Genomic DNA, 24,674 nt, shown 5'->3' with positions numbered 1-24,674 from the left:
TCTTCATTTTTATCCCAAAAACTAGGTGCAGCTAGTATATTGATAGCTACATACTTATTTCGAGATAACTGTTTGATATCCAACGTACAGTCGCCTTTAAATCGCCTGTTCATACATATCTAAGACTGGCGCCTGTACTTACCTACATATTGCGTTATGTTACCCAAGTATAAGTATATAACCTTCTTACAAACAACATTTTCCCCCATTTTCCAAACACTCTGTTCTAAAACGTCTTATATTTTCTTGTAAATTTGCTGTCGACTGTACACATTGATGACGTATACACCGGCCGGCTTGCTATAAACAAGCCCTCACTAATGGTGTGGCGCGAGACCGGTTTTCTAGATTCGTCAGAAGCATATCTACCTCGCGTCAGTGTTAGACGTTGTTTCTCGCTCAAAAAATAACAGATAATAAACACATGTAAGTATTCGGCTAAAAGTTTTTATAAATATTTTGAACCGTAGAATTCGAATTAGGTATCCTCTTTTTAGAATCCTTTTAGGTGTTTAACTAACAGTAAGAGGTTATGTTAGGTATGAGGCTGAATTGGCTTTGGTAAACTAAATTACCTAAATAAAGGGCCAGTTAATATTACGGATAAAAATTATCATTGTGTTTGTATGACAAAAATTGTACCTACAGTTGTTTTATCTAGTTTCTGACATATGGTTCCGGTTTAGTCCGTGGGGTCTTTTGAGAGTAAGTTGTTTTGAAAGTACAACTTAGTACCTACAAGTGAAACTATTGCAAGTTTTGACGTTATGACTTCCAGAAACAATTTTTTATAACTACTGTTTTGATAAACAAAGAGATTTGTATTAATTTTATATGTATACCTAAAGTAAAGGAACTAAGTTATCATACCTACTTACGATGATTGGTTAAAATACCTAATGTTTTTGATTTGTATAAATTCAAATTCAAACTTTTATTTGCATAATATGAGTACAACAAGGTCTTATCTTAAATATTATGTATAACAGATCTTCATATTTACCCTTTCGGGTGTTGCAAACATTTTTATGTATTAGTAGACATACAAACTTACACATAGAGGTACCTACTTAGTATCACATTATAATTTTAAATCTAATTAGAATTGTTTAAACCTAGTATTGCACAATTTATATTTATCTGTTAATAGGTGCTTATTTATTATTATTGTAAATATTTATAATGTTCTAATGTTTTCAAGTTTACAATGTAAAAATATTATAATCCTACTACAATTGTAACTATTTTATTAAAGTAATGTTTGTTTATATTTTATTCATTAGGTAGGTACTTTCCTGCGTCCTTCATTATAACCTAATTAAGTTGTTAGTAATTTTTATTTCTACCTGCATAAATTTTTATGATTCTGCTTATCACAAGCACGAAATCAAAAATCGTTATTTTAAAAAAAATTAAATATTTAATGACTGGTCATTGTATATTCAAGATTGATGCCTCCTTAAAGTTTATAAAAAAGGTACTTAGGTACGGTACCTACTTTTTTAAAAACCAAAATCATTCTTTAAAAAAAATGATATATTTTCTTCTAAATATTCAGTTTCTAAGTAGGTATGTACCTAGTTACAATTTTCTAGATCCTTCCTTAGGTAGGTATTCAAAACTAAAGTAAAATTATATTGAACCGATTTCTATGTCAACTTCATCAAACCAACCTTTTTAAATTTTCTTTTTTGAATGACATTAATTTTACTGTAAAATTGCATTAACATTTTAAGTTATTACAGAGTCTTATAAGTAAAATTGTAACTAACGAGTACCTACTTACTCCTTTCTCTTTTTCACAAGTGTGAGATCTTTGCCACGCATCGAACCCTAGTAATACGTCAGTAATTTGTTAAAAAAATATTGTATATTCTCCGTCAGAACCATGTCCAAAGTGGAGTTCTACTACTTCCCAGTGAAGGCTCTCGGTGAGAGCGTCAGGCTGCTGCTGGCGTATGGCGGTCAAGAGTTCGAAGACAACAGGATCCCAGCAGACAAATGGCCAGAGTTCAAACCTAGTGAGCCTTTTTTTTTATTTTTAATGAAATTCTTGAAACCAGCAGTTTTTTTTTAACAAACATTGACAAGGCCAAGTCTTCCTTTTTCACTCGCTTAATCTTCGATTCAATGATAGAGAGAGATGGAAGATAAAGCCTTTTAGCGCAGTTGTAGGATTCTCTCGCTCCTGAACCGAAAGTTCCCAATTTCGATTCCCGGTCAGATCGTTAACAGTACATTCTAGTATCTCGTAACATAAGTCTTGAACTTAATGTCGAAACTAAATCAATCTGTGTAATATGTCCAAAGAAAATAAACAATGCGACATGTGAACATATACATATATGCTTTGTTCGTTCGCGAATGAACCCCAGTTGATATTACGAAAAGGCCGGAAATTATTGCCAAACAAACTTTGGACAATACATTCTAATATTGTGGCTACGAGGAATTGTTCATTATTGGTTCGTTTCGTGGCAAGTGGAAAGAGGTAGTCTCTGCCTACCCCGAAACCGCCGAGCATGCATGAAGAGAGTTATGAATGTGGATGAAGCGAAGGAAATATGCAGAGATCGTGGCAAGTGGAAAGAGGTAGTCTCTGTCTACCCCTCCGGGAAAGAGGCGTGATTTTATGTATGTATGTATGGTTTGTTTCCTTGTCATTGAAGATGCCTTTTGCCTTTGCACCTGTTTTAGAGGAATTTAAAAGGTCTGTTGACCATAATTCTCCTCGCAACACGAATAACCCAGATGTTCCATGACCAAAACCAATTAAACTCGACAACTGAAGAGAAGAACCATAAAAATATTGTTAATATAACTATCCGTGTGGGTCCAGGCATTTTAGAATTGGACCACTCCATATCGTTTCCATGAATGCCGTTAAAGGCGACCAAGGGAAAGGCTGATAAACTTGGGATTCTTCTTGTAGACTATGGGCTAGCAACTTGTCACTATTTAAATCTCTCATCATTAAGCCATACAGCTGAACGAGGTCTTTTATTTTCGAGACTGTTGGCTCTGTCTTTCCCGCAAAGGATATACCTTGACGTGACTATATTATTATATATGTTTGTGTATGACCTATGAGGAAATTTCTCCTTAATAAGGCCATAATTTGAAGACCTTAGGAGAAATTTCCCCCGTGTTTTTCACATTTTCCATTATTTCTTCGCTCCTAATAGTTGCAGCGTGATGTAATACCTATAGCCTAAAGCCTTCCTCGATAAATGGTCTCGTATTCAACGCAAAAATAAATTTTCAATTTGAACCAGTAGTTCCTGAGATTAGCGCGTTCAAACAAACGAACTCTTCAGCTTGATAATATTAGTATAGATTCATTGTTACTAGGGAAAATACACATTTGGGTATTCACGTATGACATGTGAGATACTTTATCTTAGTAATTACAATTTTCCGTTATCTTATAAACTTATAAGGATTAGTACAATGAAAAACAATAACAATTTTATCGCTCATCTTTAAAAACAAGTTGTTGATTATAACAATAACGAATGGTATCTATGGAAGGCACTTGTGATAACATTTAGTTGTGAACAACTGTACCTATTCATTTGTATGATCTTTTATCAATGCCCTTCTGATGCATCCTGTGGTATATGTAGTAAGCTAATGCGACGGTCATTTCCGAGGTCTTAGGTTTGATTTATAATATGTCATAAAATGCGACTAAGGGTTAGGCTTATATACTTGGGATTCCTCTTTTAGGCGATGGGCTAGCAACCTGTCACTATTTGAATCTCAGTTCTATCATTTAGGCAAACAGCTGAGCCTTTCAGTCTTTTGATGACTGTTGTCTCTTCCTACCTTTATACTACTACTACTACTGCCCGCGACTTCGTCCGCATGGAAACCCTATCAATCCCGCGGGAGCTCCGGGATAAAAAGCTTATGTGTTTTTCTGGGTCTTCAGCTACCTACATACTTAATTTCATCGTAATCGGTCGAGTAGTTTTTGCGTGAAAGAGTAACATCCATACTGACATCCTGACATACTCACAAACATTTATATTATTAGTAGGATGTACATATGGCGGTAAATAGGAACCTACCTAGCTATAATTGCATCAAATCGACTTGAACTTGCAATTTTTCTTCCGTGCCGCTTGCAAATTTGTGTTTTTCCTATCATCAGTCATCTGGGATTTATCAATGTTGTGTTTTGAGTACTATACCATAAAGATTAAATTAGTTTGGTCACTGCTGTGTGTACTAAAGTAATAATGCCCAAGGCCTTCTATTTGGAGGCAGTAGGTATGACTGTTGGTCTGTTATTGCATTGTCAACCTTATTTTTACGCCGCTTAACAACTCGTTACTCCACAATTCAAAACGGCTTTGGGAATCAATTGTTACAATAAACGATAAGTACTTGATAACCTTGGATTATGTAATTTTGGTTCGTTACTCTCGCGCTCTCAGCTGTTGGGTTGGGGTTCAAACCGTGGGGACCACTTCACAATAGATTAGTGCTTGTATCCTTTATTGGATGTCGTGTGGTTACCGCCACTTTTGAATAGAACCACTGCATATCTTTCTTATGAATGTCGTTCAAGTTGAAATGAATTTTGTATTCTTCTTTTAGGCGATAGGCAAAGCAACCTGTCACTATTTGAATCTCAATTCCATCATTAACCCTACAGCTAAGCGTGGCCATTCAGTCCTGTAAAGACTGTTTGCTCTGTCTACCCCGCAAATGATATAGACGTGACTATATGTATGTATCCTTTATTGATTTTTGTTCCGCAAAATTGTAAAAGACCAAGGAATAAGAAACATTCCCATGGATTCCCATGAGAGAGGTTCTTGAACGTACATACATATATGTATATAGTCACGTCTATATCCCTTACGGGGTAGACAGAGCCAATAGTCCCGAAAAGACTGAATGGCCACGTTCAGCTTTCAGAATTGAGATCCAAATAGTGACAGGTTGCTAGCCCATCGCCTAAAAAAAGATCGCAATTTCATAAGCCTATCCCTTAGTCGCCTTTTACGACATCCATGGGAAAGAGATGGAGTGGTCCTAGTCTTTTTTGTATTGGTGCCGGGAACCACACGGCACACGAACGTACGTTGATCACATTATCTGGGTTCTTGCGAAAGCAGGTCAGATTGCATGAAGAGACTTATGAATGTGTGGAAGTACTAAAGTTGTAAAATAATAGGAACAAAAAAAGAAATGTTTGTATGTTTTTTTTTTATATTATAGTATGTATAATATTATTTTATTGATCTCCCTCCACTTTGTCGAATTTTTGGCATTCTCTCTTTTAAGTTCAATAGCATAAAATTTATATCTGGTCACGTCAAGAATTATACAACTCTTATATTACAACACCATTGTCTATTAAAGTTGTTTTTTTTTTAATGTCTGAGTATTAATTATTTATCTTTTTTTTTTATTTCAGAGACCCCATTTGGTCAAATGCCATTGTTGGTCATTAATGGTAAACAGTATGCACAGAGCACAGCTATCAGCAGGTAATATTCTAGCATATATAAAATACTTAGTCAACTAGCATTGGTAACAGACAGCCATAGGAATTGTAATAATATAGTTATGTTATATTATAACAGTGCCGTGTGGTTCCCGGCACTAATAGACCAAATAATAGGACCACTCCATCTCTTATCACTTATCCCGTGGATGTCGTAAAAGGCGACTAAGGGATAGGCTTTCAAACTCTGGATTCATCTTTCAGGCAATGGGCTTTCAATCTGTCGCCATTTGAATCAGTCAATACGATCATTTTGTCATACATCTGAACTATAGACGTGACTATACATACATATGTACACGACTATGTATATACATTTTTGACTTCTGCTAGTCATTGAACAACATATCGATCCCGAGGATATCGATATTCGATTTCAATATCTTTCAAGTACAGACATTGTTACAATTTTTTTATATGTATGGATAAGCGAGTAGGTATCAAGGTAATCGATGAAAATTTCCACGCCGTTTCTTATCAAATATCGTTATCATCTTATAAGTTTCGTGTTCCAATTACCATTGGTTTTCGGTTTTTTGAGTATTGGCCCTGTCTACCCCGTATGGGATGGCCGTAATAAAACCGATTTGGCCTTTGTGGCGCAGCGGTGATACGCTTGTCTGTGACACCGGAGGTCCCGGGTTCGAATCCCGGTCAGGGCATAATGATAAACAAACATTATCTGATTGTTCTAGGTCTTGGATGTATATCTATATTATATTGTATTTATTATAAAATATAGTATCGTTGAGTTAGTATCTATTAATACAAGTCTCGAACTTACTTCGAGGCTAACTCAATCTGTGTATATATTTGTTCCGTAAATATATTTATATTTATTTATTTATTTGTCATCTTTCTCCTGGTTACATCCCAGTTACAAACTCACCTACCTGAAGAGGTGCCCGGAGTGTCTTTGACCATGATATTGAATCCTAAGTCAGGTTTTTACACTAATCGTCTTCCATCTAACCTCGGCAACCATTGCAAAAGAACCTAAGCCTTAATCTATGGAATATAAATAAATAAATAAATATATACGGGACAAATTACACTGATTAAGTTAGCCTCGAAGTAAGTTCGAGACTTGTGTTACGAGATACCAACTCAACGATACTATATTGATAAAATAAATACTTATATAAAATAAAATAAATACTTATATTAGATAAACATCACCAGGCCAATCAGAAAAAGTTATTTTCTCATCACGGACTTCGAACCCGGGACCTCCGATGACAAGCGTAGGTACTACCGCTGCGCCACAGATGCCGTCAAATATGGATGGGATGGTACTGTTTTAAAGTGCCGGTAACCACACGGCACAAGATACATGTGTGTGATTGATTTTCACGATTTTCAGATACCTTGGACGCAAGTACGGCATTGCCGGAGCTGATGTCGAAGAGGATTTTGAGATCGACCAGAACGTGGAACTGCTCCATGATCTGCGTGCAAGTGAGTCTACGTGCCGTGTGGTTCCCGGCACCAATACAAAAAAAGAATAGGACCACTCCATCTCATTCCCATTTCGATGTTGTAAAAGGCGAGGAGATAGGCTTACAAACTTGGGATTCTTTTTTAGGCGATGGGCTAGCAACCTGTCACTATTTGAATCTCAATTCAGCTGAACGTGGCCTTTCAGTATTTGTAACTGTAGACTCTGTCTACCCCGCAAGGGATGTTGACGTGACTGATATGTACGTATGTACTTGTGACTACTTAGTTTTTCTTTGACCTTAATTCATTTTTATATCGTGTTGTACTTACATATATAAATAAAGGTTTTAGACGGTAATAATGACTTCCAACTGACCTGTAAAGGTCATTTGTTCAATCAGTCATCATTGAAATAAATCAACAGAATGTCTCACCCCCTATCTAATTATAGAATCTACTTAGTTGCTTAGCAATGAAAAATGTAATCAGCTTTATTGATTTTATAGGCAACATGATTGTTTTGTTATGTAGGAAATTTTTATTACGAGAGATCTTGGTATAAAGGTCTAAAGATAATTTTAAAATTTAACATTTTATTTAAATTATTTATGCCGTGTGGGTTCCGGGACTATAGAATAGAAACACTCAATATCTCTTCCATGGATGTCGTAAAAGGTGATTAAGGGATACACTTATAAACTTGGGATTCCTGTTATAGGCGATGGGCTAGCAACCTGTCACTATTTGAATCTTCGCAAAGCCATACAGCTGAACGTGACCTCTCAGTCTTTTCAAGACTGCTGGCTCTGTCTACCGCAAGAGATATAGACGTGATGTCAACACGATGCCAACCGAATCAATAAAAAGTTTAGTTAACTATAAAATTGAGATATATTTTTTGCAAGTAGGTATATTTATTGAAATTTCTTATCGCAAAATTTATCACACAGTATGAATATGTCGTGATAACATTTCGCTGGTGGTATGATAACGCGAAATAAAAATAGAAATTGTTGCTACACAAATTGTTGCTTTATCTTTGTGAATATCTATACTAATATTATAAAGCTGAAGAGTTTCGAACTTACTTCGAGGCTAACTCAATCTGTATAATTTGTCCCGTATATATACAGGGTGACATTTAAAACAACTGCATCCTTTTAAACATAGACTATACCCATGCTTCTGAACGGTTTGAGCCTATTTTTATTTAAATTAAACGTCATCATTTTCACATAAAAATCCCTCAAAAACTACGTCATACGCTTGATTAAAGACCAATACTACAAAAAGAAATTAAAACTAAAAATGTAAATAAATGTCTGAAAATTAAATTATTTTTCTAGTATCAAGATCAAGTAATGTACAGAGTTGTCGAGATCGCGCGTCGCTTTTCCGCCGGCCGGGGTGATATTACGTATTTAGGTTCGTGGATTTTGATACTTTTATTTTTTTTCGTATTCATAAATATGAACCAATTTTTTTCTTTTAACGTATTTAAATATCCTTGAGATGAGTACACTTAACAGTTAAGTTTATGCAGTTGAATTAAAAGTCACCCTGTATTTATTTATTTTATTTAGTATTTTCACCGACACTTCTCATTTGCAGAGGCAGCACAAGTGCAATACGAAGACGACGCAGCCATTAAGGCCAAAAAACACGAGAAATACACGCGGGAGGTGTATCCGAACCTTCTCAAGAAACTGGATGAGATCATCAGGAAAAATAACGGCCACCTCGCCGCTGGCAAGGTAATTAACACACATCTTTTTAGCGTCTTCAGATATAGTAATAAATTTATATTCAATATATCATTCAAAGGTTCTCTCGTCCACATTCTATTCTAAGTTTAATTGATATTGTGAAGTTGACGTTGTTGTAGAAAATGCTGCAGTGCAGGTTGTTACCGCTTCTTCTGCACTGACGCCTTGGAAGCGGCAGTAAACTTAGTTTTAAGTAATTTATTTGACGTCAACCAATGTTGTTAAACCATACGTTTTGACAATTATTAAGCGATACGAAGTATCCTACAATCATGAATAAAAATTTTGAATTTGAATTTTGGTATCGCATACTGCCGTGTGGTTCCATACATATGGTCACGTCTATATCCCTTGCGGGGTAGACAGAGCCAACAGTCTTGAAAAGACTGAATGGCCACATTCAGCTATTTGGCTTAATGATAGAATTGAGATTCAAATAGTGTCAAGTTGCAAGCCCATCGCCTAAAAAAGAATCCCAAGTTTGTAAGCCTATCCCTCAATCGCCTTAATTCTCATTTTATTTTTTATTCATTTCCAGCTCACATGGGCTGACTTTATGTTCGCCGGCATGTACGATTACGTCAAGACAATGATGCAGGCACCTGACCTGGACGAGAAGTTCCCCAGCTTCAAGAAACTGGAGCAGACTGTGCTGAACCTGCCCAAGGTTAAGGAGTATGTGGCTAAAGCGCCTAAATGTGAATTTTAAGGTTAAACCCTTTTTTTTTAATTAGGCTCATGTCACACAGTCTCTTTTTTTTAATTAGGCTCATGTCAAACAGTCTTTTTTTTTTTTTATTAGGCTCATGTCACACAGGCCTTTTGATTTGCTCGATGAGTGAGGATGTAGGTAGAAATGGGGTTTTAACTTATAGATCCAGTCCAGTGATTGTAATTAACGTATTATTTTGAAAAAGTTACTTAGTAATATCACTATGGGTACGTATAGCTTTGCTGAACGCTTACACGGATGTTTATCATCCAATTCTTGTTTCAACCCCATTTACTTTAGGTGGACTGAATTATCTCGAATTCCATGACTTTTGGCATGATTGAAAAGGATTTTATGGAATAACTAATAATTTCAATGAGGAGGGATTTCGATCTAATGAATGTTTTTATAACATTTTTTGTGACTTGTAACAAGAACTTGACTTTCACTAAGTCAAAAATAAGAGGCTAAAGAGTTCATCCTCAGTCAAGTAATGATCTTCAGTTTATTACAGACTTTTGGCTTATTAAGTACTAGTTTCTTTTGCACAAAAATAGTTTATAATGAGAAAAGTTAGTTTTATTTGCTTATACTTAAGATAAACAAGAAACGAAATGGGAAATGTTTGAAAATAGTTGAAAGTTTGGCAACATTGATGCTTGTGTTGCCATATTATCTTAGCCTTTTTCTTCTTTATTGTGGAAAAATGTGTTTTTAGTGCCTCAAACGTAATTTTCGTCGTGTGCCGTGGGCTTTTTACTTTGTGTTACATTACAGATACACATTTATTAGTAGTTAATTAATGCTAGTTGTAAGAAAATTATTTTTCGCTTTACTAAGTATTTGCTAATGTTTTGTTTAAAAAGGCTTTGAAATGATATTCACAATTCACTGTTTTTACGCAAGAAATATTTGGTGCACATGTTTTCATGAAACATAGTAATTATTGTTAGAAATGTAACAGCCTTAAAAGGTCTATTTTTATATTTATTGTCAAATAAATTACAACTATTTAAACATAAGTACATATTTTCCTAACAACGAAGTTTAAAAATACAAACAAAAATGGATATTAATTTTATTCGTGATATCTTTATTTTGTGTTAGAAATATTTGTTACTCTATGAGAAATAAGCTTTATATCACATTTGTGTATGATATTACACGCAAACTACACGATATGTTGAGTGTTTCAAATAAAATGTATTTGTGTAATAAAAGTTTATTTTATTTCAAATTAGCGAGACGCCTGGCTTTGCACGGTAGATTTTATAGATATAAACCTCTGTGGCGCAGCGGTAGTGCGCTTGTTTGTGACATCGGAGGTCCCGGGTTCGAATCCCGGCCAGGGCATGATGAGAAAAGAACTTTTCTGATTGGCTTGGGTCTTGGATGTTTATCTTATAAGTATTTATTATAAAATATAGTATCGTTGAGTTAGTATCTCGTAATACAAGTCTCGAACTTACTTCGAGGCGAACTCAATCAGTGTAATTTGTCCCGTATATATTTAATTATTTATTTATAAACCTTCCTAGAAAACCCCTTTTTCCAACTCTGTTTGCGCATTCCCAGTTGCACCCGCCGCCATAGTGTTTCGGAGCCTGGGGTCCGCTTTTCTACATTTATCTCTCCACTTTGTCCGGTTTTCGGCGTCTTCAGTTTTCAGGCTATTGGCTCGCATATCATCTTTAACGACGTCAAGCCCGATATTTTAGGTCTGCCCTTTCTATCCTGGCCGCGAAGGTGACATGCTCAGACATTTTATATCTTGTAAGTAGGTACCTACGCAACAAAGTGACATCTTGTATCTTCATCATCTTGCAACCGTATATCAAGTTACTCTGCACGGAACTTTATGGAGATAGAACTTATTCACAAAAATAAGAAGTCTTTCCTCTTTGTAGTACTTATATATTAATTGTAAATGAAATTGATAGGTATAAATGGTTATTATTTATAGTCATTTACTAAAATAACAATATTTAATCAAATATCACACAGGACTTTGTTTGATGTCAAGTAAACGATATCAGCAAATCAAAATTTTAATTTCAGTAGCACATAATTTGCATTCTGATAACCTCAAGCGAGTCCATTCATATGTATCTACATCATCTTTTGTAATCTGTATTATAAAAGATGTTCAAGCTTAATTTTAAAGGATTAAACTGAAGTTGAAAACAAAATGCACGACAAGCGCTTTATCGGTGTAAGTTCTCTAAAAAGTATTGGTAAATTTTGAAGAACAGAAAGTTACAGAAGTATATAACCGGCTAATAGATATGATCATAATTTTCTCTTATAATATCATGATCATCAAGCTGGTAATTACTCGTAATCGTCGAATATGCATGAAAAGAGTAATGAGTGTAGAGGAAGCGGGAGAGGTCTGTAAAGATTGTTGCAAGTGGAAATCCATAGTCTGCCTACCCCAATGAGAAACGGGCGTGATGGTATGTATGTATGTATGTATCAAGCTGGTACTATAGAAGGCCTTCTCGACTGCTCCAAATTTTCAGCAACAGTCTTTCTCTTTGACACGCTGGCTTCGACCTGTTCTACTGTGTCCATGAGAGGAAGGTCCTTGGTCTCCGGAGTCAGGGTTGTGAGGAGTCCCGACATGATGGATGTACATCCGAAGAATATGTACGGAAGTGGTGGGTATATATCGGTCTGAAATAAAATTTGGAATGAGATCAAGGGAAAGATGAAAGATAATATGTAACACCTGAAGATCTGTTGGACTGTGCCGAATGTTGTCAGTCCAGTAGTTTTTGAATTAACTCGTTACAAATAAAAGTACATGTTTTTCTTTTGTACTATTAGTTAGTAAAACGAAACTCCTTTGTTTTTACAAAACTGCGGCCTCTGCTCCAAAACATACTCCAGAGATCAGACTGCATAGACGCGGTAACATGGATTCCTGCAGGACATTCTCTTGTGACTGTGCAACTATCCAGAGGTCAAAGTCAATCAGGTACCTCGGAGTTATTTTGGATGAAAAATTAACCTTTTCTGAACACATCGACGTCACGTGTGCAAGAGTGCGCAAACTCATCTATGTCATGAGAATTTTAAGAGATGTTGCGGGACGTGTTTTATTGAAAAATATTTATTTTGCCCTTTGCCAATCAATCATAACCTATTGTATACTAGTATGGGGAAGTTCAGCCTCCAGTTATTTAATAAAGCTAGAGCGTGCTCAACGGGCAGTTTTGAAGGTTATGCTGAGAAAGCCATTTCGTTATTCCACAATTACTTTGTATGAAGAAGCACAGGTTCTTAGTGTGCGTCAACTGTTTATATTGAAAAAATTCTTTCTAAAGCACAAACAAGTAGTAAAATCTGACATGTACAATGATCTGTTAAGAAGGCGTATTTTCAAAGTAGATCTTCCACTGATGAACACTCGTTTTGCTCAAAAATTTGACCCTTTTGTCTCTTGCCTCATATATAATAAACTTTCCCGTATCTCGAATTTCAAAAGGGAAAGTCCTAATAAAGCTAAATCCACTATAAAAACACTTTTAATGGATTGGAGTTACATCGAAACAGAGAATTTCTTACAAACTGTATCTTAAATTTAACCACTTTCTTTTTTCAACGTTAAATTTTTGCATGAATTTAGTTAGTTATATATTTTTTTACTGAAATTGTATTTACTTTTGAGCGATGAAATGTAAAATTTTTGTAATTAACAAATCAAAATTTATTTTCTCTTGTTATGCATGTAATTTGTAAGCAGAATTTTGTCGGCCTGTTATTTTGTTTTTCTTTTCATATGTATTTACTTAAATTGGCTACCACAGGACAGGCTTGTAGCCTAGTGTGGAGCCTTATGTTTCAACATAATGTAAAGAGTTGTTTGCCCAATAAATCATTCAAATCATTCAAATCATTCATTCATTCAGTTTCATTCATTCAAATCATTCAATCATTCATTCATTCATTCAGTACAATTTCATATTTGTAATGGTGGACCTACGGCAAGATAAAGTGCCCGTAATTCATACATTTTTGGGTTAAGCCAGTACTGGTGGAACTGCTTCGTCCAAGTAGTTTTAAAAATTTAAGTTTCTATACTTTATTGTTATTGTGATAATCTTTTAAAATTTTTTTGTGATAATCCGATTATCTGAACAAAAAATGTTTACCTTTTCAAATCTCATCCCGCCACATTATGAAATGTAAGTATTTAACATGTATTTAATTTACTTACTTTAATTACGTATTTAATACATAAAATGTCTTCAAATGTTACCAAATCCCTACATTGTTATTTATTTTGATAGATTAGATAACAGGTAGATACATTGAATGTACCTACCTAATTAAAACTATTTGCTTAGGGGAAAATTACTGGCATCATATTTGTTAAGATGGGGAAAAACGTGCAAAGATTCCACAATTACAATTCGGTGTGTGAGATAAAATTTATTTTTACTTTAGTATCTCTTTGTATTATAGTAAAATTTATTTGATAATCATAAACTTATTTTTAAATACAAGATTTAAAAGATAAGCCGGGTAATACGACAAGATTAAAAGATTGGCCGAGCCACTGGAACAAAATCACGCTACGATATCTAAACTAGAGATGAAGGAACTAAAGTGATGTGTGTATCCACGTATTGTGATGAAATTGGGGGAAATTCTGAATCCCTATAGGGTTCAGTTTATCAGATTTTTATGGGTATGCCAATTCTTCTTGGCTTGGTTGATCAAAATTCCCAAAATGTTGTCCAGCTTCTATTGCAATATGTTTGAACAGTAGACAGCATGTATTACAAAACAATAGACAATAAAATACAATAGCAATTCTTACCAACATAGGTGTCAACGGAGCTAACATGCCCCCCGCTCTGGACGCAAAAGCACAAACTCCAAGAAGAGTTCCCCTGGCATTGGTAGGGAACAACTCCATAGCATACGTCACAGCTCCGGTGAAACTAGCCGACATGACCATCTTGGCTAGCAGGAAGAGGGATATGACTGCCCATGTGTATGCTGCAATAAAAGTGTCATTATATATCTCTGATTGATTTGATCTAGGTGAAATATTTAGATGTTATAGTTTATGACTTAAGAAGCTCTAAACTGAACGTGGTCTTTAAGCTGATGACGCTGCAAATGGAACAAAGTGGAAGGAAAAATGTCGGGAAACGGACCCCAGGCATCGAAACATTGTGGCGTAGGGGAACACACAAGGATGAGAGAGAGAGAGTTTTAGACTAAAAATTGTCGCACCTAAACCTAAGTGCCAGCTACCTTCCAGTGCCTGGATGAGGTGTAAAGCCTTTTTATTTGGATGGTTAAGTCTGATTAGAAAATAGTTATACGACAAGGTAATATTATTCAGTTAAAAATTAATGTTAGGTGTAATAACTTTAAACTTTTAAAGAGCTTTTAGGTGTAGGCTACCGAAAATTAAATAAGTTGTGCGAACCTTTTTTTTAAGATACCTAATTCTAACGAAAGAATTTAAGATTAGAGCACAGATTGTTTGAAGAACCACGCAATATAATTCAGGTTAAAAGCCTGTAAATAATTTTATTGTAGTTGATCTACATAATCATGATCCGTAAATATTTGTAAAGCAATATTGTTTGAAGGTGGCGTTTGTTGGTTTGCGAAATTGGTAAAGATTAAAATTAATGCACACGTTAAAACTATGAAATAAACTATTCCGTGCATTCATGAGTCCTATAGAGCTAATACTGAGAAGATTTCGTTAGCGTCACTAGTCCTATATCTGCTGTTACAAAATTGTCTTATTTGTCACACCACGGGACAACTCAATGGGACGAGTCAGATAGAAAGGATTTATTATATTCTGCCTAATAATTTTTCAAATGTGCATTCTTTAGATTGTGTTTAAGTACGTACTATTATCAATTGGCAAACTCAAATCGAATTGTTTAGAATTTTCATTTATAATAATAAGGATAATTATCATACATACCTTTTGGAATAAATGCAGACGCCAAACACAGCGTGCCACATACAATAAATCCCCCTATTAGCGGTAGCTTCCTCCCTATCTTGTTCATCAGGTACAAGGACGCCAATTCCCCTGGGAAGGACATGACAGTTGACAGCAGAAAGTTAGTGTACTTGTTCCCTGGCAGCCAAACCGAATGTATCATCATACCATAGTACACAAAAGAGGCTGTAAATCGGGTTACACACGCCACCAAAACTCTTATCAATATCTCTTTAGATGTGAATATCTTCATGTAACTTTCCCTGTCTTCAACCTCTCTGATACACAGTTTCTCTTTCAGTATTTCAATGTCACCTGCATGCTGTTTATTTATTTGTATCTTATTAAATTTGGCTGATCTTTCTATGTTTGCTATAGCTTCTTCAGTTTTGCCATTTAAGAACTGCCATCGAGGACTCTCGCTCATAAGATATATGAAGGAGAGGCAGAGAATTATGGGAGTGTAAATCAGTCTTATAAGGGATTTCCAGTACGGCAGAAACATTGCTGCTATCGCAAATGTTGATTCTCCTACATAAATGGCGTACGCGAATAGTACTCCGGCAAGAACACGATTCTTTTTGCCACCTGCTTCAATCACTGAAAAGGAAGCATTAGAGATTAAAGCGACATTAAAACCTTATACGAAAAGCTTTGGGTACGTCATAATTAATTAAATAAAAGAAGGGTACCTAAGTATCTCAGGTCTTTTAATTTTTGTCTTTAATTTACAAAAAACTGAATGGGAGTAGTAGGAGAGAAGGAAAATATTTTACCACATAAGCATGCCATGAAAAAGCGATAAAGTTTGCCTTTGCATTTGGGCCCTGATAGAAGGACAGAACTTTTAAAGCTATTGATAATATTAGAGCAAAATGGTTTTAAAACCAGAAGGTCCGAAGTGTAGAGTACCTAAATTGTTTAAAAGCAGTCTCAGAGCTTAGTAAAGGAACTCGCACGTTAAAATTGAAAGTCAGAGAAATGTACCCATTTATTCTGTGCGTGCTATCAAGAACTTCATTCCATACTTACTGATCACCATCCCAGCAGGGTAAGTGCCTCCTGACAGGGCCGCCTCCAGGCACTCTATGACCAGGAACATGTAGTATGAATTGGCGAAACTTTTGACAATTCCCACGCAACTGGCCACCGCGAAAAATATAAGTGCAGGTTTGCGGCCGAACCTAAAATTAATCAGAACTGGTAAATAATCCATAGTAATATTATAAAGCTGAAGAGCTTGTTTGTTTGAACGCGCTAATCTCAGGAACTACTGGTTCGAATTGAAAAATTCTATTTGCGTCAAATAGACCATTTATCGAGGAAGGCTTGAGGCTATATAACATAATGCTTTAACTTTACGGCTTCAATGATGCCCAAAATAACTATTCCACGCGGACGAAGTCGCGGGCACAGCTGTTTATAAAACAAAGGCAGCTCTTCTATCTCTAGTCTTGGCATCTACTCGGTATGAAAAATCCATTAAGAAATGTGATTTTTAGATATTCTATCTGTATGTAAGTCTGTGTGTAGCTAGTACGAAGTAAGACAAAAAAAAAATCGGATATTAAACGCGCACGTAAAGACCTTTATATTATCTCAGATGTTTCGAATCATGTTACAATGGTCAAGAAAAATAAAGGTATTAAATGCACACGTTATATATAACGTGTGCATTTAATACCTGTATTATTTATAAATATTATAACTTATGATAATATATAATTAACAAGTTACCTGTCAGAGACCCAACCAGAGATGACCATAGAAATTAACATCCCAACATTGTGAATGGTACCAATCATGCTTATTTTCAGAGGTTGGCATGCCAGATCTAACTGAAAAATAATGATAAATAGAGGTAGTATATGTCTTTAATCCTCACTTCAGCCAGGTAGACAGAGCTAAGCTTTATATTTCTGTGTGCATTTTATTATTTATTTGTCTTGCTCTGGGCCACGCCAATCTTCTGTTTGGTTTCCTTCCACCCAAAGGTTGACTGGAAGAGATTGCATTAGCGATAAGTCCGCCTTTGTACCATCTCTATCTGCTTTGTATTGCTTTGTATGTTTTACTCTTATGGTGCAATAAATAGTTTTACCTATCTATCTATTTATCTTAGTCTCGAAAAGACTCGAAGGTTACGATCAGCTGGACGGTTTAATAATGGAATGTGTGTGAATGTCAATTGGTGACATTGTTTTCTCTTCACCACCCAGAGCATTATGAAAGCTTGCATTAGTTTAATACTGCGCCTACTTCCTTAGTCGTCTTTTACGACATTGAAAAAGTTTAAGTTGTCTTATTATTATTTTTTATAATTACCTAAGTAAGTAAAAACACTTTATTGGAACAAATATAAAAAGTAGAAAAATGAATTAAATGAAACAGAAGACTATAAACAATACAAAATGCGGCTTTAACGCAATGTTATCTCTTTCAGGCTCAATCAATGGTCTTTCTATCAAGATCTAAAACTAGTGCCGTGTGGTTTCCAGTACCATTAAAAAAAAAAGAATAGGACCACTCCATCTCTTTCCTAGGCGACTAAGTGATAGGCTTATAAACTTGGGATTCTTTTCTGGGCGATGGGCTAACAACCTGTCACTATTTGAATCTCAATTCTATCATTAAGCCAAATAGCTGAACAAGCCAAAGACTGAATGGCCATTTCAGTCTTTTCAAGACTGTTGGCTCTGTCTTCCCCGCATGGTATAAAGACGTGATTATATGTATGCGTGTTTAAGACTAGTATATAGTATAAAAGATAAAAGTTAATACCTCCCCTATAATAGTTTCGTTGCTCTCGTAAACCCATCGATTGCATTCTTCGACTAATCCTTTGAAAGTACCGCAAGTATCTGAGCTGTTGTAGATTGGCCTAGAACAGCGGTCTATGGTAGAATTGGGCCACCAGTCGACTTGGTATTGGGCTGGAGTATTCTCACAATGGGGTACGTGGCACCTGAAGATACGTACAAGTAACTTAGTATTATGTATCCTAGTAATATTTAACGTTTGTATCGATGTGTGTGTGTTTGTTACTCTTTCACGCGCTAACTATAGAAACTGGAACTTTTATGAAATTTAGTACACATACACATGGTCACGTCTATATCCCTTGCGGAGTAGACAGAGCCAACAGACTTGAAAAGACTGAATGGCCACGTTCAGCTATTAGGCTTTATGATAGAATTGAGATTCGAATAGTGACAGGTTGCTAGCCTATCGCCTAAAAAAGTATTCCAAGTTTGTGAGCCTATCCCTTAGTCGCCTTTTCAAGCCTCGCCTGTAAAAGCATCGGTTAGCATTTAAACAATAAAAAAAGTAGATAAATTTCGTAAAACTTTATTGAAAATGCACCGTGTGGTTACTGGTACCAATAGAGAAAGAATAGGACCACTCCATCTCTTTTCCATGGATGTCGTAAAAGACGACTTATTATTTTTTTATTGGTGCCGGGAACCACACGGCACAATTAATAGGCTAATAAATTTGAGATTCTTCTTTTAGGCGATGGGCTAGCAACCTGTCTCTATTTGGATCTCACTTATAAATTAAGCCATAAAACTGATTGTGGCCTATCAGTCTTTTTAAGACATTTGGCTCAGTCTACCCCGCAAGGGATATCGACGTGACTATATGTATGTGTGTATGTAAGTTACACACTTTATGGTTGAAACATAGGACCACTACTTATAAAGATCTCTTGAATATAAATTTAGAAAATGACATTTTAGAATTGAAACAGACAAACTCACCTATAATTTATATCACCCGCCACGAAAATATAGTTTATATTATACATAGACACAAACGCAGTGGCAATGCACACATATAAATACTGTATTTTTTGATAACTCCCGAAATACTCCATGGCTTCCCATATTTCATAGACTTTTTCAATCTTCGTTTCTTTATGCTTATATGACGTCACTTTCATTTTGATAAAATTGTTTTAGGCGGACCTTTCGACTAATTTTTTTTTTAATTTAATTTTAATATTGTCACCTTAATTATGAATAAAATATATCTTTAAAATATGGGTAACTTTATATTTACAGGTATTAATTTATTATTTTACTTTATTATGGTTGTATTTAATTAGCACCACAAAGTCACGTCTTGTATCGCCTATCAAGATATCAGTAAGAAAGCTATGAAATAATTATGTAGTTAGTAAAATGATACAGAAATTATACTCAGCAAACAGATTGTATATATGTTTATGACAAGTGGAATCTGTCTGTAAACAACGCAGTCTCTGTATTACTGTATTGAGTTTGCACACTGTTATCTATACATACTTATAATAAATCTGTAGAGGGGTCAATTCTGTACATTGAAAATATTGAAAAAATAAATAGCAGAGGTTGTTACTGGATCGATACCAAACAAAAATATGTGATAAAATTTTTTTGTCTGTCTGTCTGTCCGTATGTTCAGGCATCACGTGAAAACTAACGGTTCGATTTCGATGAAACTTGGTATAATTATACCTTATTATCCTGGGTATAAAATGGGATACTTTTTATCCTGAAAAAATACGTAGAAAAAAATAAATCTTAATTTTTCAGTTTTATCCATAGACGTTGTTCTGTAGAACCGCGAGCACACGTTGCGTTACCCGCGGTGGATTCAGTGCCGTAATAAGATGTCATTGTCAGATTTACTCAAAATGGAGAAATAAACCATCCACGCGAAGACCGACATCCGCGTGGACGGAGTCGCGGGCGGAAGCTAGTTTCAAATATATTAATTTAGTCATTTTGATTTAATGTAAATCGGTTGTCATTAACCCCATTGACGTCATAATTATTATGAAATTGTTACGCGTTTTTAGGGTTCCGTTATTGGGTATATGTAATATGTATACAAGCATATAATCACGTCTTCTTCCCTTACGAGGCAACAGAGCCGACAGTCTCGATAAGACTAAAGGGCTGCGGACGAAAGCTATGAAGGTATGCATAATTTTAACTTAGTATTTAACGTCTACCCATACGTATCTGTATGTTAAATGTGTGCCGCCACTTTAGACAAGAACTACTCCATATCTTTCCCATGGGTGTCGTAAAAGTGACCATAGGATAAGCTTATACACTCGGGATTCCCCAGGCAGGCGATGGGCTAGAAACCTGTTCATGTGATCAAAGGCTTTGTTAACTTATTTATATATGCTGTTGGTCATTGTTTAGTTGTTTATAAGTAAAAGATTCGTGCGTCAATCATATCACATTTACGTTTGTAGGTATCCAATAAAATATTATATGTATTATTGCGTTCACGATTTCATACTGTCGAGTACTAAAACCATTCATTTCTTTCATTTTTGTTCTATTATTTCAGTTACCTTAAGAATGGTACGTGAAAATGTAGTGTGTATGTGAAAACGTGTGAGAAATTCACACGGGATATCCGTGATTTCATTTTCAAATTTCTGGATAAAAAAGTCATTTGAAAATTTTTTTGTGTACCTACTGCAAAATACATTTATCAACTTTTAGACTTTCAAGTTGCATTCTTAAAATTAAAATTAAAAAAATAAAACGACATTATAAAGATATCAAAATTAAAAGATTAATAAAATGCTTGGGTGATTTCACAGATATAGAATTGACTATATAGCCACGATCAAAAACTACTGCATGGTTCGAGTTGAAATTCGACATGACTATTTGACGATGCAGGCTCCTTCCTACTTTAAAAGAAAATATTCTCGAGACCGAAAATATTGGTGCCGTGTGGTTTCCGGGACCCATAAAAAAAGAATAGGGCCACTCCATCTCGTTCCCATAGATGTCGTAAAAGGCGACTAAGGGATATTCTTATAACTTGCATTCTTCTTTTAGGCGATGGGCTAGCAACCTGTTACATACACAAATAGCTGAACGTGGCCCATCAGTCTTGTCTTTTCAGGACTGTTGGCTCTGTCTACCCCGCAAGGGATGTGATTATATGTATGTATGTATTCTCGTGATCAAACTCTCCGGAAATTTGCTCTTTATAAATTATTCCAATAGTAGTATATACTTATCTCTAGATAGTTGTAAAATTTTCTGTAAACAGCTTGAGATCACGTTTGTTTGCCTTTTCGTATCTAAGAAGGAAGGATAAGAAATCAGTTTACACTTGTTATAATAAATCACAAAAAATGTGCAAAAACCTTTTCAGAGCAAATTTTCTTATGAACTTTTTCATTTCGGACAATAGGTAACCTAGTTCCCTATAAGTATTTAGTTAGTTACCTATAAGTATTGGAAAAGAGTTATTGATTAAGTACAAAGCGGCAATACCACCGGATAAGAAATAACTGAAATACCACTTTTAGCCAATTATCCACTATCTTGAAGAGCCTTTGGAAGGCGGATCCCAATCTTATCTCCAAAAAGAATGAAATCGAGACAAAACGCTAAGGAATACCACGCAATCTTCCTCAAAGTATCTACCTATATATTCGAAAAGGTGTAAAGATTACTTAATGTAGAACGTCAGCATCAGATTAGATATAAGCTCTTTATTCACTATTACATTTAAAGTAAATTATACTTAAACCTAAAAAACAATATCCGTAGCACCCGTGTTTGTAATAAGCAGAATTTAATTGATCAGTGAAGGAATCCTGGCATCACTCTTATACGATGAGGTCTTTCGAATGAGTTTTCATACGCCGGCTGTATAAATTCGTTTCCATCGCCATCTTCATGGTTGAGTGATCTCTTTTCAATATGGCGGCCTTCGTGTTGCACAGGTGGATGAGCGGGCGGACCGTTTCGCGGGTTCGAAGAATGCGAACGTTCAGCTGAGCAAAGAACAATCACACACACTGCCAAAAATAAAAAAGATAACCTTAAAATACTGGCCATTTTTTTGTTATAAAAGTACTCGATTCAAATTAAAATTGTAGTATCTGTGTTTCTGTTTTCGTTTCCACGTTTGAAACTGATATACGGGTTCTTCGCCATGATGCCTTTTTATATTGCTCCGTTATATTTGAATTTGTAATATAATTTCTGTGAAGTCGTGAATACGTTGCTGTTCAACAGGAAAACAAAACATTTGCATTTAGGCTTGAAATGCAAAAATAATCAAAACTATGTTTAGCTAAGTAGTACGTATATAAACCAATACTACCTTCCGTCCGCGGTTTTCTCGCGTACAAATTGAATTCAGATAGGTATATACTATAATATTATGCAGTAAAATTTAATCAAATCAGATTGGAGTCTACAAATTCATTACCATGATAAAAAATGTTACGAATCTATTGATGCTATTAAATAAACTTCTACTAAGTATGTATCCTATCCTATTTTTATGAGGTCGTTACATAATTCTTCCTGTCCGTTGCTATCTCACTAAATATTTACATTTGGTTCCCTTTTTTATTCATACATAAAATATAAAGTTATCCGTTAGACCCAATGGCTGACTAGTAGATAATGCTTCTAGTATTTAGTCTGAAAATTGTGCTATACATTGTACAATAAAGTTTAAATAAATTAATATATAAAATAATGCCTCTTTCCCAGATGGTGGAATACAAGTAGGTACTTAGGTATAATTTCATAATTCATGTGCTTAAACCACATACAAGATTTAGAATAGAAATAATTCCAATGTACTGATTCTTTAGTCGGATTCTTTAGGTTCTTAAATAAAGGAAAACTGTCTTCATACTTATCTCTTGTGTACTGTGTGGCATTTTAGAAAACGTCGCAGGTGATCGCAGAGATGACCTTTCTTTTTTATGACCGGTACAGTAATAGGTCTATAAAAAAAAGCATTTGACTTTGTTCCATTGTCATGTATGGATAGCTTTTAAAAATAACATTTAGCTACATGATAATCTCATAAGCAAATAGTTCTTTGCGATTTATTCCAATATTTGCGTACTTCAATATTTTAAGAGTAAATATTTTTATTTGGAATAAGTAATGGAAAATTTAAAACGTACCTCATACTTAAATGTAAAACAAAACATTTAAGTTTTTTTTTGTGTATAGTTAAGTTATTAAAGAAAGAAGTTGCTATGCTGGGATCGTGGCAAGTGTGTGTCTCCCATAGGTATATCTGTATGTACCGAAATCTGTAGTCAAGTAGTCTTATAGTCAAATAGTCGGTAGTCAGTGTAAGTCATAATTTGTGAATAATTGTATGTATCTAAGTTCTTGAATATAAAATCGTCTGCATCAAAAATAACAAATAGCCTTTTAACAATTCTTTGAAAAAAATATTTGTTTCAATGTCTGCAAATTACGTGGGTACTTACGTAAAAAATATATCGTTTCAGTAAACAATAAAAATCACGATTACATGAAATATTTCATTTCAGTCAAGTCTCTCGCACTCACATACTAAAGTTCACTTATAGAAAAAATCATACAAAAAAAATGTAACAGAAATCATTAATGCATATTTTCAATAAAACATTTTGTGATTTGCACTTGCAAAAGGGAGTGAATGAGTTATATTGAAAAATGAAACCGCATATGTAAAGATAATTTTATTTAAAATTAAAAAAATCTCAGATACAATATACCTACGTAAGGAACAGTTCAATAATATATTCATCAATAATAAGGTAAGTTTATGAACCATAATAGCAAACAAAATGAATTAGGTTTATTAAAATAAAATGTAAGTATGGAAACATAATATTCAAATATTATGTTTCCATACTTACTTCAAATTTTAAAAATCATCTGATGTTTTTTTTATGCTAATTCATTTTTATTTATTATCATAGGTAACCTACCTTTGTATACCATAGTAGGAATAAGATTTTATCATATAAATAAAAAAGGAATAAAAATCAAATTACGAATTCAAAAATCAAACGCAATATTTAAAAATAGGAATTCACAAGAACAAGTGTTCATGAAATTCATATGAATTCGAGTAAAAAAGAAACAAATAATACTAATAAGTAAAAATTAAAAAAAAGAATAAGTATCTACTTATTATCCATAAAACTTTAGACATGGTGAGTACATTTGCTATGTAAAATAAGTAATAATAATTAGCATAGCTTGTAATAAAATATTTAGGGAGCTTCTAATAGGTACTCATAATTTTAGATGTCTAAATTTGGGTCAATATTATTGTTCCTTGAAAAATATACTTTATAAAATATGCAATTTATAAAAAAAATATTCGCAGTAAATACAGATTAACTTAGATTCAAATCTCGACTAACACACGTCCCTACGAGCACCGTCGATTCAGCGACAATTTCTTATTTCTTAC

At 34.6% G+C, this 24,674-nt stretch overlaps 2 protein-coding genes across 2 annotated transcripts; one reads left to right on the top strand and one right to left on the bottom strand.

Moving 5' to 3' along the window:
- The first annotated feature begins 266 nt into the window (after positions 1-266).
- On the top strand, positions 267-10,659 carry LOC106138834 (glutathione S-transferase 2). The gene is made up of 6 exons (XM_013340117.2): positions 267-426; positions 1,885-2,021; positions 5,432-5,504; positions 6,885-6,979; positions 8,573-8,715; positions 9,266-10,659. Exons 2-6 carry the CDS (start codon positions 1,889-1,891, stop codon positions 9,434-9,436), a joined length of 615 nt encoding a protein of 204 aa, XP_013195571.2. The 5' UTR covers positions 267-426; positions 1,885-1,888; the 3' UTR covers positions 9,437-10,659.
- Positions 10,660-11,419: 760 nt separating this feature from the next.
- Positions 11,420-19,658, bottom strand: LOC106138833 (organic cation transporter protein). Its single transcript, XM_060948892.1, has 7 exons — positions 19,187-19,658; positions 18,207-18,390; positions 17,163-17,263; positions 16,458-16,609; positions 15,405-16,025; positions 14,268-14,449; positions 11,420-12,115 (listed from the first exon to the last, which is right to left on the bottom strand). The coding sequence occupies exons 1-7, from the start codon at positions 19,366-19,368 to the stop codon at positions 11,915-11,917; spliced, it is 1,623 nt and encodes a 540-aa protein (XP_060804875.1). The 5' UTR covers positions 19,369-19,658; the 3' UTR covers positions 11,420-11,914.
- Positions 19,659-24,674: the final 5,016 nt, after the last annotated feature.

The sequence above is a fragment of the Amyelois transitella genome, chromosome 17 (assembly GCF_032362555.1).
Source record: "Amyelois transitella isolate CPQ chromosome 17, ilAmyTran1.1, whole genome shotgun sequence".
Classification (NCBI taxonomy): domain Eukaryota; kingdom Metazoa; phylum Arthropoda; class Insecta; order Lepidoptera; family Pyralidae; genus Amyelois; species Amyelois transitella.
The sequence above is the reverse complement of the archived record's forward strand: the minus strand, read 5'-3'. Positions and strand labels throughout refer to the sequence as shown.